Genomic DNA, 14,373 nt, shown 5'->3' with positions numbered 1-14,373 from the left:
CCCGATCTCAGAGAGAGAGAGAGAGAGAGAGAGAGAGAGAGAGAGAGAGAGAGACAGAATGAGAGAGCCATAATATGTCTGAAAAATAGAAATCTCGGAGACAGGACAAAAAAAGAAAGGAGAAGGAAGAGTGAGGACAGAAATTAAGACAGGGTAGGAACCTAACAGAAAAGAGATAGAGAGGAAAAAAGGTTCATAATAAAGAGAAATTAAGAGAGACAAGAAAAAACGAGAAAACGAATCATAGAGGAAAGTGGAAGAGAAGAAGGACGAAAGGGAAAAGGGAAACTAAGATAGGACAGAAAATGGAATAAAAAATAAATTAGAATAAAAGGTTACTAAATGTGAACATAGTATACAGAGAAAAAAAAAAATAAGAAGAGACGAGAGAAAGAAAAAAGAAAAGAATAGAAGAAGGGGAAAAAATTAGGAAAGACATTGGACGTGGGAAACAAGAAAAAAAAGAGGAAAAGGAAATAGAAATTATGAGACATAAGAAAGAAAATACGGAAAAAACATTGAAAGAGGGAATCAAGGGGAACTAGAGAGGGAGAAAAGGAGAAATAAAGAGGGAGAAGTGAGGGAGAAAAGGGGAAAGGAGAGACAAAAAGGAGAGAAAAATCCCCGTCGGAAAGTTTGTTATCTGGGTTAGGAGGTCAGGCGATCTTTTTTAGCATTCGAGCTCGCTCCTTAAATTTTCTCTTCCCCTCATTCTCTCCCTTACTCCCTCCCTTTCTTCCTTTTATCCTTCCTCTTTCTTCCAAAAGCCATTATTGTCCATTTTGTGGCGATATTTGGAGTGGAGTAAACAAACAATTCAAAAGAAATATTTATTTTATGGGACTTTCTGGTCCTAATCGATAGTAGGCTAGGCAGTACTATTTATTTATTGTTATTTTTTCTTATCTATTTTGATTCTTCTTTAGGTTTTTACAATGACAGCTAGATAAGTGACGGATGACGGACGGGTAGAAATGTTAATCTCGTCATCAAATTAAAAGCTTCATTCAATGTATCTTGGTATACCGACATAACGAAGAACCACATCTCACTAGAAATGTCGAATAAAGATAAAAAGAGACACTACAAACATAAAACTTTGTTCTTGTTTCTTCTTCTTCTTCTTCTTCTTCTTCTCTTCTTCTTCTTCTTCTTCTTCTTCTTCTTCTCTTCTTCTTCTTCTTTTTCTTCTTCTTCTTCTTCTTCTTCTCCTTCTTTTTCTCCTTCTCCTTCTTCTCCTCCTCCTCCTTCTTCTTCGTCTTCTTCTCTTGCCATCAGCTATGTGATACACCATGTAAAAACCTCATTTCCCTCACACACATCCCGACTACATTCCCGACAAAACGTTAAAGCTAATGTGTCTGGATGTGTGAACCACGTGCTGCTGTCAAATTGGGGTTACTCGTGATGACAGTTCTGTAGGTAGAGGGTCACACATGTACAGTTGTACACTGATTAGGTCACGGGTTCGATTCCCCCTGCCCTTGGCTAACTTTATCCTGTTTCTTGGGACGGATGGCTTTCTCCGTCCAGCCCAGGGCCGTAGGTATTTAGAGGGGGCCGAGGGGGCCCTTTTTTTAGTTTCTTATCAATTATTTTGATTAATTATGGTCTTAAAACCCCACCATTCAACATTTTTTATTGTTATTATTAATATATGACTGCGTAGTGCGTACCACCTAAAATGTATCCGCGTACCACCAGTGGTACGCGTACCACCGGTTGAGAACCTCTGCACTAGATAAAATGCAGTTTCAAAACGACCATCTTAGACTAGGTATTTCATCTTACACAGCTTTTGAAAGTTCAGGGTTCCGCAAAGATGTTCACCTTTTGAAAAGGGTTCCGCGGGCCAAACTAATTAAGAAACACTGCTGTAGAGGGTCACACATGTACACTGGTTAGGTCACGGGTTCGATTCCCCCTGCCCTTGGCTAACTTTATCCTGTTTCTCGGATCGGCCGGCGTCCAGTTAACCTTGGAGGGTAAGCCGACCCGATAGGCACCATGTTTCCTTACATGGGCTCGGGTGGAGTTTTGTTGGTGAAGGTCGTGGTTTGGCAATTCGGGGGTTCGAGACCACCTGGGGGCTAATTTTCTTCTTATTCTCCTCCTCCTTCCTACCCCTTCCTTCTTATTCGTTATCGTTAGCCTTTGGCTAACTCTATCCTAAACAGATAAGGTTCGTTCTCGAAATACCTGGCTTTCTTTCTATACTATCCTCCTTCTTTCTTCGAATTCGGACGATAAGACCTCCGTTGTTCGATCTATAAAAATTCAAAAAAAAAAAAAAAAAAAAAAAAAAAAAAATGGCCGGGGAAAAGAGGGAAGGAGATTCCTTTCAGCTGGATTTATTTTTCGAGCAAAACTGTTGGACGAGTAAAAAGGCATAAAAAGTCGTAAACCTTGTTTATACGACCTAGATAGGACTGAAAAGTCTCGTAACTTTCATCAGAGCCGCTATATCACTGGAGGTAAAGTTTGAACTTTTTTTCTACACTCCGAGTGCAAAATATTTGGGCTGAAAAAAAAAACAAATTAATAATAATAATAAAATACTTTACTCTGAGAAATGGACAGCCATTTATGAATGTTGAAAATGTGTTAGGATAGGACTGTTAGGTAATTCGTATTTCGAAACGTTTTAGGATACGATACCTATTACCTACCTACCAACTAGAAGCTTATGTTGTTGTCTTTAGGGTCTTTGGTTTTCTAGTTGGCTCTATCTTAAATCGAAAATATTGAAATCTTGTTGATTCTGGAAGAAAAAATCAGAAGTCAAAGTGTACCCGATTTTTTGGACGCCAGAGTGTACTTTCAGGCTGATAATATCCAAACGGGGAAGTCCAGGCATAAATTGCAAGTGTAGCGAAAGTCGAGCTTTCCAGAACAGTAGGTAATATCAGTAGATACTATTATCAGCAGGTGTATAGGTAGGTAATAACATTATAGTAGGTAGTTATAATGCCGGTATAGTAGGCCGTATGAAAATGTAATGTCCTAACCTATTTTTACATGCTTTTATTAACGAGAGGAAGATCTCTGTACAACGAATGTTTCGAATCTTTTGACAAACTTTCGAGCCATTCTACATTTTTATTATAGGTAAGGGTACGATTTTTTTACGAGGTTTCATAGGAGGAACGGTAACAATACAAGTCTTAGCTTCCGAAAATCGAAGAGAGAAGGATTACAGGACTACAGGATAGGAGAAAGTAAGCCCTTCCGAGAACGAATCTTATTTGTTTTCTTGTTTCTTTTCTTAATCGTTCGCCTAGGGCGGGAATCGAACTCGAACTTATTGTAACTTTACTTGAACTTTTTGTTACACCTGATGGTGCTAAATATACCGCGTTGTTCCCCTATTTGCACGACACCCTGTCGAATGATTGAAGATTGTACGCATTTATAGTCTGGGCTTAATTGTGCCCTATTGTAATTCAGAGAGATGAGAATGATTAGGGATTCATTAATGAGAAATAGGAGAGAGAGAGAGATGGAGGGGGATAAAATTGGATGGAATGCGAGAGAGAGAGAAAGGGAGAAAAAGAGTCCTTGGAGAGAGGGAAGAGGGGGAGAAAGAGATATAAAAGGATAGGAAAGAGAAAAAGAGAGAGAGATCGGAGGGAGGGGGAGAGAGATAGAGCGTAAGAGAGAGAGAAAGCGAAGGCATAGAGAAAGGGATAGAGGGGGAGAGCGAGAGAGAGAGAGAGAGAGATAGAGGAAGAGAGAGAGAGATCGAGGGATAGAAATATTAATAGAAACAGACGAATGAATGAGCTGAGCATGTGGAGAGAAGAAAGAGAGAGGAGAGGGAGAGAGAGAGAAATAGGAGCAGAGAGAGAAAGAGAGAGCAGAGAAAGAAATGGAAACAGATGAATGCATATGGAAGAGAGAAAGAGAGATGAAAAGAGCGAGAGAGAGGATAAATATGGAGAAGAGCTTATCATTAGAAAACAGCATGGGTATCTAATAATAGAAGAGAGAGAAAGAGAGAGGGAGAGGAAGGGAGAGAGAAAGATAGAGATTTTCATCAGTTCTGACCCTTTCTGTAGGAAGGTATTTCTACATTTCTATTTCCATTTCACATAACATATGTAGATAAATAACAGTAGGTACCTAGTATCTAGTATCTAGATGTACCTATGTGGTTGCAGGTGTAGGTATCTTCCCCGAGACATAGGTAGTAATATAGGTATCAAAGAGACATAGGTAGGTAATATAGGTATCAAAGAGACATAGGTAATGTAGGTATCAAAGAGGGTTGGGCCGAAAGAGAAATCTATAATCAGGAAATCGAAGTCGAATCAAACCACTCCTGAGCTTCGCGAGAGGATCAGGAGTGTTTGAAATGGAGGAGAGCGATTAACCATGTATTGTAAACGCAGTGCAATAGTCCTAAACTAAAATGGACGCGGCACACAAGGGATCAGGAAGAGACCGCCTTAACATAATATAAATTAATCGAAGTCAAATATTGAAGGTCCTACCTAATCTTGTTGTACCTACATGTCCTTGATGGCCTTCTACTCATGTTTCAGTTTGCTTGATGGCCCTGTACTTATTGTACATTTTACTTCATAGCCCTGTACTTATTGTTCAGTTTACTTGATGGTCTTCTCGCCCATCTGATGAGAGGCATACTACGGGATGGGCATGCTACGACACAGACCACAAGCGTCTAATGTAGCAGTTGTTTCATCGATACGAAATAAAAACGGCGGTGAAACACTCATCTTTTAAAACAAAAAAAAAAATAGAAAAAGGAAGAGAGGGAGAGAGAGAGAGAGAGGGAATATAGAAAAAAGAGGAGAGTGAGAGAAGAGAGACTATAAAACTTACTCGTCATTTGTCAAAATGATTTTTCCCCCGGTCCTGTACTTATTGTTCTCTTTATTGGATGGCCCTGTACTTATTGTTCTCTTTATTTCATGGTCCTGTACTTATTGTTCTCTTTATTTCATGGCCCTGTACTTATTGTTCTCTTTATTTCATGGCCCTGTACTTATTGTTCTCTGTACTTGATGGCCCTGTACTTGTTCCGTTTACTTGATGTCCCTGTACTTATTGTTCTCTTTACTTGACGTCCTGTACTTATTGTTCTCTTTATTGGATGGCCCTGTACTTATTGTTCTCTTTATTTCATGGTAAAAGTGAAGCTACGCGGAGGTCACATTACAAAACGACAGGGTGACTTCAGTGTTAGAGGTGAACTTTTTTTTATTTATTAGTAGGTAGGTACACTGAGAAAAGTAAATAAATAGTGATTGGGTGCCACAAGTTATGGTTTAAAAACTGTTACCTATTAGATTACTTCCCCTGATGTTGTTGGAATGCTATAGTGTCGAGCTTCCCGATATAGAGTTCAATTTTAGAGTTCCGGAACCCAGTTACTCGATTGGGCACCCTAGTTTTTTCTCAGTGTACTACTCTTACTCTACTAGGTACTACTTTTCATAACAAAGGCTGTACTGATTTTTTTTTTTCTTCTTTTTTTTAACCATTTATTCCATTGAATTTTGCTCTAATTTTATTTCTAATTCAAGATTCACCCCGTATATTCCTGTTCTCATTCAGGTATTTGTCGATTGTATCTCTCCCTCTCTCTCCTCTCTCTCTCTGTCTCACCCCCATGGGTCTTTTTCCCCCCCTCATGGCTTTTCCTCCAAGTCAATTTCAAAAAACGTTGATGTTTAGCAATAAATAACCTTCTACTACCCTGTACTTATTGTTCTCTTTACTTGCTGGTCAGACAAGCATATGCACATTGCCCAGTCGTTTGGGAGGAAAATATTTTCCCATTTTCCTATCTCAAATATTATACTTAGAGAGAAAAAAACGCCTTCTCTCTCTCTCTCTCTCTCTCTCTCTCTCTCTCTCTCTTTCCTTTCTTCTCTCTCTCTCTCCCTCCCTCTCTCTTTCTCTCTCAGCTAAACGATTCGCACGGATTGAACACGAGACGAGAGAAAGAGAGAGGCAAAATATAGGGGAGAAAGAGGGAGAGAGAGAGGAGGACAGGAAAAGAGAGAGAAAAAAGGGAGTAAACGGAAATTTTATGGATGTTGTCCCTTATGTGCGATAAAAAAAAACTCGATAGAAAGAGGAGAGAGAGAGATGAGAAGGGAGAGAGTGTGAGAGAGAGGGGGGAAAAGAATAAGGTCTTTATGAAATCGTGGAGTTCGGAAAGATTTAACTTATAGGGTGTGACAAGTTCTCTCTCTCGACAGTCACCCGTCCCAATTCACACCACGTGCGACGGTAATTAACACCAGTTCTCCCTTGAGAAGCTAATGGTAGGGAATCACAAAGATTGCGGAAAATCGGTCGAAATGATCACCATTTTTCAAATTTCTCAGCCAAGCCTAATTTCAAGTGAGTTTCCAGATTTTTCAGTTCAAATCAATTTTATTGTGAAATCCTCTTCGAATATTAGTGTGGAATTCTATTCCAGTGTTCAGTTCATTGGAAAATTCTTTTTCGTAAAATCGAATTTTTCCATTCAATACTTACATTCCGTGGCCGTGAGATAGGCATGTCAAGGTAGAAACACTATTATCACGTCACGTGAGCTCATGGAAAATCAGAAAGATGTAGTTCAAAGTTTTCCCATGATATTGTAGATTGTAGGTAATTTCTTTTAGGATAGCCACACTTCTATCACGTCACGTGACGTGAACCTACAATCTCATGGGAAAGCTTTGAACTACATCTTTCTGACTCTCCATGACTTCACGTGACGTGATGGTAGTGTGTTTCTACCTTAAGTAGGTATTTCACGGTAGCTATTGGAAGGATTAATAATCCTTAAGTTAATATTCAAAGGTGACTTGAAAAAGTTCATACTGGATAAATATTCACGCAACTCGTTGCAGTCTCTGGAAATTGAAACCTCTATGAAACCTCTGGACTCAAAATGGAGGACACCAACCTGGTCCAAGATTACGAACGAGAAAACGACCTCGACGATTTTATTTTCGGTGAAACTGACGCCATTTTGAAAGATGTGTTTGATCGTGTGGACGAGGCTTATTATTCGGACAAGTGTGATGATTATTTGGTCGAGTGTTGTAGATGCGCCTTGGACAAGATGGTGACCCTGCATTGGTTTCGATATGACCCAGGTAAGGTCAATGAAGTTAAGGAACTTTGAGTGTGGTTGGTACGGTTGGGTGACCATGTGGACAACCCCGTGCTGCTGGCTTTTATTGGCCTCACTTGGGCCGAGTAAGGTTAATAATTTAAGGAGGCGCTGAGGGTGGCTTTTCGCCAAATGGAGAAAAAACCTCAGTTAGGTAGGTACTAAAAACATTCCCAATAATTATTAATAGTAGGTATCTACGTACATGACTTAAGCCAAATCTTTGTTACGTCACCTTTAATGTCTTGCACATTGCATAGTTAAAATAATTACACGGCATTCATACAAATCACCTTATTTACAACTTGCCTACAACCCAGTGTAGGGTATTTGGGATGGTCTGGTTCCTACTAACTTTGTAGCTAGGTACCTCAGAATCTTCAGTTGGGATTCGAACCAACCTTTTCCAGCCACCCATTCCACTATGCTACCGCGGCAGGTGCCTTTGGGTATGAAATAGATATTTGCATAGAGAGTTAAAAAGGAGAGGGGGAGGGGGACATTATTGAATTGTTTGTTAAAATACAAATAAATAAATTATTGTAAAATAATAGCTTTGTTTTTCAATGTACAATATACCACAACCGAAAAATGTTTATAGCTATTTCAGGACCGGTAATGGCTTGAAAAATTAAAATTCTGCCTCAGTAACTCTCTTACTCCGTGATTAAGGTATTTGCCTGAGAAGCGGGAAGGTACTGTTTCGAATCCTTGACGAATTATAGAAATTTGTTATTATTTATTACATAATATATTATTAGTTGTATGTGGGTGTAATCTAAGCCTAATAGAGCTCATAAGTCTCATAACGTAGAATTTTATTTAGGAAAAATACCGACCATACAGTAATTAATAATTTAGTTTATAGGTAGGTGGTCCAACCATGTTGAAGTTCGGATACTTATTCTTCTTGATTTTAGTAGATTTAAATCTTTTTGAAAAAAGTCCTATTTCAGGGCCCCCTCCCTTATTTCGATTATTGTAAAATAATAGCTTTGTTTTTCAATGTACAATATACCACAACCGAAAAATGTTTATAGCTATTTCAGGACCGGTAATGGCTTTCTGCCTTAATAGCTCTCTTACTCCGTGATTAAGGTGTTTGCCTGAGAAGCGGGAAGGTACTGTTTCGAGTCCTTGATGAATTATAGAAATTTGTTATTATTTATTGCATAATATATTATTAATTGTATGTACCTAGGTGTAATCTAAGCCCAATAGAGCTCATAAGTCTCATAACGTAGAATTTTATTTAGGAAAAATACCGACCATAATTGAAATTACAGTATGTAATTAATTATTTAGTTTATAGGTAGGTGGTCCAACCATATTGAAGTTCGGATACTTATTCTTCTTGATTTTAGTAGATTTAAATCTTTTTGAAAAGAGTCCTATTTCAGGGCCCCCTCCCTTATTTCGGTCCTGGTGGGGGTGTATTCTTTATAACGGTTTTGAACACACAATGGGAAAATTGGAGCATCGCCAGACTGGAATTCTAATACAACCGGACCCTGTTTGGTCCCTCTGGCCTATGCTGTGTAGCCAACTAAAGGCCTGTTCCCATTTGACCGTTTCTTGGCGGTTTTCAGCTATACCGACTAAACGGTTAGAGATATTGTAAAAAGTAATTTAAAAGAACACTCAAATGAGCATCATTTAATAGGATAAGGAAAGTCTTGTGATGTTCACACCAGATTTTTACTCTTAGCTATCGCATTAGACATCTTGATGAAAGACTCAGTAACTTTGTGAAGTTCCATACGAATTGTGAAATGAAATAACTAATACTCTCCTTATTAGCTGTAACAAAAGAGGTTTTATCGTCTCGAAATCACAGAGACGTGAAGTGATAGGATAGGAGAAAGACGGCCGTTTCGAGAACGAGTATTATGTGGTTATTTCATTTCACAATTCAATATCGCAATTGCGGTCCGAAGAGGTGAAAATTTTCCCGATATACCTACATACGTGACGTGATAGGATAGGAGAAAGACGGCCGTTTCGAGAACGAGTATTATGTGGTTATTTCATTTCACAATTCAATATCGCAATTGAGGTCCGAAGAGGTGAAAATTTTCCCGATATACATAAAATAGGGCCATCCATGAGAGGTTTCAATGAATACATAATGGAACTCTGTTTACAAGTTTGCTCTTCTCTTTTTTTGCGAAAGCATCACTAATTGTTTAATTTACATTCTGGTTTTACAACTTTATAATGTCGTCCCCGCGTAAAAAAGGTTAGAAAGGATACTCTGGGTTTCTCTTTCTTCCAGGGATTGTAGTCACATTACAGAAGGACGTGGGTTTACCTTATGAGATGTAATTTTAAACTTTAATTATTTTTTTCATTTTAACAAAATAGCTCGAAATTTAAGAAAAGGTCTAACCCTTTTTGGGGATAAAACGGCTTTTTTAATGTGGAATGTTGTTGGGAATAAGCCCCAATAACAACGATGTTGATATCTCCATTATTCACCAAGAAATATTCGTTTTGTAAAGTCCTCTCCAGTACTTTAAAATCCCCATTTTCGTTTTCCGTCCATCAATCGTATTTGGGCCCACCAATTTCATATTTGATCCCATCAATCATATTTGATCCCATCAATCATATTTCAGCCCATCAATCACTTATTTTTGACACCCTTTCTTCTCCCTCATCACAGGTGAGTGTAAAAATCCGCCCCAATCATCAGATCCCCCACCCGAGCCGTCCGCCCCTGATGCTCTATGCACCAAACTGATTCCCATCAAGACCGCCCCTGATATGACCACTCAGACAACCAACAATATCGACGCTGAATGCCAAAAACACCAAGAGCGGCTGAAAAACCTGACGAAAAAGAAGGCCCACTTACCCGAGCTGGGTAAGTCACCCCAATTTCCCCTATGTGAAGAATTAACTGGTAATTTGACGGCAAATTTGAGACGGTTTTCCGAACCGGAATTTGAGATCGAAAGAAGCGAAATCGCTCGGAGAAGAAGGAAAGACAGAGGTGATGCCCCCTGAACTTAGCTCCTATATTCAAGGAGGCATTAGCATTTTGAAATGATTTTGAGTTTTGAAGTTCTAGGTATCTATAATGTTTTTGTGAGTTAGATTTTGGTTGTTCGAAGTGTGTCTGGTAACATTTTGTTTGCTATCGTTAACTGCTCTATTGAGTGTTGGTTGTAAATAGATACTTACTCCCTATCTATGTACCAAGTTTACCATTTGAAGCATTCATAACAAATATACCTGCTACCTATCTATTATTTCATTATATTTATCTATCCTCGTTCTCAGACACACCTTTTCTCTCTTTCCTCTCTCACGTCCTCTTTTCCCTCTCTTTCTCTCTCTCCCTCCCCCTACCTTTCCCTTCGTCTCTGTACCTCCAAAGTTTCCTGTATCAATGTATCCCTCTGAGTCAAATGAGGATAAATAGGAAGAGAAGGAGAGAAGAATAAGAGGAGGAGAGGGAAATAGAAAAGGGGGGAGAGGAGAGGAGAAAAAGGGGAAGAGAAAGAACAAAGGGAATAGAAGAAGGAGGAGAAGAAGAAGAGGATAGAGGAATAGAAGGATGAAAAGGAATAGAAAAAGGAAGAGAGGGAGAGAGAGAGAGGGAATAGAAAAAAGAAGAGAGTGAGAGAAGAGAGACTATAAAACTTACTCGTCATTTGTCAAAATGATTTTTCCCCCTCTGACGAAAAAGAAGGCCCACTTACCCGAGCTGGGTAAGTCACCCCAATTTCCCCTATGTGAAGAATTGACTGGAAATTTGACGGCAACTTTGAGACGGTTTTCCGAACCGGAATTTGAGATCGAAAGAAGCGAAATCGCTCGGAGAAGAAGGAAAGACAGAGGTGATGCCCCCTAAACTTAGCTCCTATATTCAAGGAGGCATGGCATTTTGAAATGATTTTGAGTTTTGAGGTTCTAGGTATAATATTTTTGTGAGTTTGATTTTGGTTGTTCGAAGTGTGCCTAGTAACATTTTTTGTTTGCTATCGCTAACTGCTCTATTGGTCTATTGAGTGTTGGTTGTAAATAGATACCTACTTACTCCCTATCTATATGTACCAAGTTTACCATTTGTAACATTCATAACAGATACCTGCTACCTATCTATTATTTCATTATATTTATCTGTCCTCCCCCTCGTTCTCAGACACACCTTTCCTCTCTCACGTCCTTTTCCCTCTCTTTCTCTCTCTCCCTCCCCCTATCTTTCCCTTCGTCTCTGTACCTCCAAAGTTTTCTGTATCAATGTATCCCTCCAAGTCAAATGAGGATGAATAGGAAGAGAAGGGGAGAAGAAAAAGAGGAGGAGAGGGAAATAGAAAAAGGGAGAGAGGAGAGGAGAAGAAAAGAAGGGGAAGAGAAAGAACAAAGGGAATAGAAGAAGCAGGAGGAGAAGAGGATAGAGGAATAGAAGGATGGTCCCCTATGTCAGATGTCAGTGGGTAGAAGAAGACACTTCCTAAACTTTCTACTTCTAAGATACCTAGTTCACAAGAAAGAAAAGGAAATTAATTTTACTATGCTAACCTAAGTAGGTAATTAATGTATGAGGCTAACATGCGTATAGGTTTTATGTAGTGCCTAGTTGTAAAACCACAGTCGGCTTAAAAATTGATGGTCCCACCTTCTGGCCTAGGATATACCTGTCTCACCTACCTACGTGAATAACACCAATACACACCCTTTATTGGAACGTACCAACCTTCCACCAGCTATAGAAAACAAAAGGCTCTTATCCAAACCTATTTGTCTCACGAAAATCGCAAAACAAACCAGCAAAAAAACGTAATTATTTCTCAAAACAACTCGGACGTAAAAAGGAAATATTTAAACTTCATACAAAATTTCGAAGAAAAAAAGTTGATTTTATATTTTATTTAGAAAAAACGATTTTAACAAGAGAGAAAAAAATATTTAAATTTTTTAAATAAAAGTAAACAAAAGTAGTAGAAAAGAGAGAGTATAGTAAGAGAGTACATAAAAAAAGTAGATATCATTTGTGTTCCAAAAAACACAGAGAGGGAGCTAACAGACATTTTAAAATTCAATGAAATTTTTCTCCTCCTCCTCCTCCTCCTCCTCCTCCTTTCCTTTTTTTTCTGTGGGGAAAAAAAGAACACAAAATTCTTGCGCACTTCTCGGCAAAATCCAGCTCTATCTACCTAGAGTCTGTCTAACTCTAAATCTTCAAAATATTCTCTGCCAAAGAATACCTACCTATTATTTTAATTTGCTAAAGAAAAGGTGTTGGTTCGGCAGGATTCTAACTCCCCTAGTTTCTTATCAGGGTCACGACGTTCATCAATTTTCCCGTGGAACACTGAAAGGTTGAAAGCTACCTATGCGCTATGTACACAACTTGCAATTTGAACGAAGTCGTGATTATGAGTCATGGGTTTCTTCTTACTAATTTTACTACCTACTTACTCGTAGATTAGTTAACCGAGGAGGTCACAAAAAAAAAGGAGCCCGTGGGAAATTCCGGTGGTCCATTTTAGGGTCCAAGAACCAATCAGCAAATTCCCTTTAGGTGTTGTAGAAATTCCGGTGGTCCATTAGAGCCCAAGAACCAATCAGCAAATTCCCTTTAGGTGTTGTAGAGCTGTACCAATTTTTATTAGTGTTGTAGAAACCGCTCAAAATTCATAGGTAGAAAAATTGAAACAAACCAAATAATAGAAACAACGGCGTTCCCTATTATAGGTAGGTAGGTAGGTAGTAAAAAAAAACTAGAGGGGGCTGACAGCAAACATCACTTAATACCATAATATTGCTCGTGCTTCAGGGTAGAAAGCCCCCCGCGGGGGGGACTTGAAAAGGTTTTGCACCCTGTAGACTCGTCTGGACAGAGTATCCCCGGGGATCGTGGTATTATAATTTATAATATTTTTATCAAATTATGCGAGTACCTTTTCATTTGCTGGGGAAAATATCGAATAAGCTAGACTTTATTGAAACTGCCTACCCAATATTAGGAACGGTGTAAAAAAAAAATGTAAAATAATGATCAAGACCTTCTTTAGACTACGGGAGTAAAGGGACTTTTCGGTCTTACATTCTGGCAGGATAAACAAGGTACATATTCTATTGTATTAAGGTTGGACATGGGCAGTTTGGTTTTCCGCTAAAGAAATAAAAGAATTTTCAAATAATAACACTTTGGGGAAACTACATAGTTTCAGAGCTATCGGATTCTAAATCTAAAGAGCTTTAATGTCAAACCAGGTACATATTAGGCACGTACAATCAAAAATCTAAATAGGTAGGTGTATCTGTGGCTAAAATCTAAAATGATTGTAAAAAACTATATCTACATAGGTAGGTATTTAAAAAGTAAAAATCCATTTGTTAAATTACAATATACAGGGATGTCAAAAAGATCTGGTGCACACTAATTTGTTATCCATACAGATGAAAGATTAGTTTGTTCTCCACATTACAGGCTTGTATGATGCTCTCAGATCTTTTATGGCCAAGACCACAACCCGAGTTAAAACTTGGTTTAAAGAGGTAGGACTTTATTGTTAAAACTGCTTCAATAAAATAAATAAATATCTGAAATAAAAAAATAAAATACTCCCGACCACGACCAGTTAGATACGAAATCGTTTATCAAGTGCAATTTGTAAAGAGCAAAGAAGCTTTAAGGAAATAGCCCCTCTTTTCCAAAATCAATGGTGAGACTTTACTGGAAACGTCCGAAATGACAAAGCCCTTTCTATCTGGGACACCCTGTATGAAGGTGAAAGTTGAAACTGTGAAAATGAACTGTGTTGTATTAATCTACAGCAAAAATCTACAAATACAAAATCTACAGTCTAGAATTCTATGGTACTGTTCTACTGTTTATCTACTGTTGTCCAACGGTCTACGAATTCAGGCAAGAAAAAAACTCACCGAATTTTGGTTTTATGTTAGATAGAAAAAGAGCGCATATCCCAGGAAGAAGGGCGTTGAAGAGTTAAGAGATAGAGATGCTATTTCAGAGAGTTCCCGAAATAGAAGATGAAATTCTCGAGAAACGAGAGAAAAATTGTTCAAACACCAAGAAACAGAAGTTATTATGGTGTTAAATTTACATTTGTTTTACAAATGAAAGAAAATCTGAATAGTTAAAACTATAGGTATATAAATAGTTTTGAGTTTTAATAATTCGCGTCTGATTTGTTAAATCCGATGAAAAAATGTGCCACTTTTAATGTACTTTTACGATGTGGTGTTCGATACAA

At 38.3% G+C, this 14,373-nt stretch overlaps 1 protein-coding gene across 4 annotated transcripts in view; it reads left to right on the top strand.

Moving 5' to 3' along the window:
* Positions 1 to 11,110, top strand: part of LOC103519783 — a 13,200-nt gene extending 2,090 nt beyond the window's left edge. For 2 of the 4 annotated variants that reach the window (XM_026831139.1, XM_008484871.2), the window contains exons 3-4: positions 9,807 to 9,988; positions 10,839 to 11,110. In XM_026831139.1, the coding sequence (XP_026686940.1) occupies positions 9,807 to 9,988; positions 10,839 to 11,000 (344 nt within the window). In that variant the 3' untranslated portion in view covers positions 11,001 to 11,110. Of the gene's footprint in view, positions 1 to 6,139; positions 6,544 to 6,825; positions 7,125 to 9,806; positions 9,989 to 10,838 lie in introns of those variants that run through there. The other 2 variants (XM_008484869.3, XM_008484870.3) reach the window with 2 other exon arrangements.
* The last annotated feature ends 3,263 nt before the right edge of the window (positions 11,111 to 14,373 follow it).

The sequence above is a fragment of the Diaphorina citri genome, unplaced genomic scaffold (genome assembly GCF_000475195.1).
Source record: "Diaphorina citri unplaced genomic scaffold, Diaci psyllid genome assembly version 1.1 scaffold2937, whole genome shotgun sequence".
NCBI lineage: Eukaryota > Metazoa > Arthropoda > Insecta > Hemiptera > Psyllidae > Diaphorina > Diaphorina citri.
This window is presented reverse-complemented; position numbering and strand designations above follow the sequence as displayed.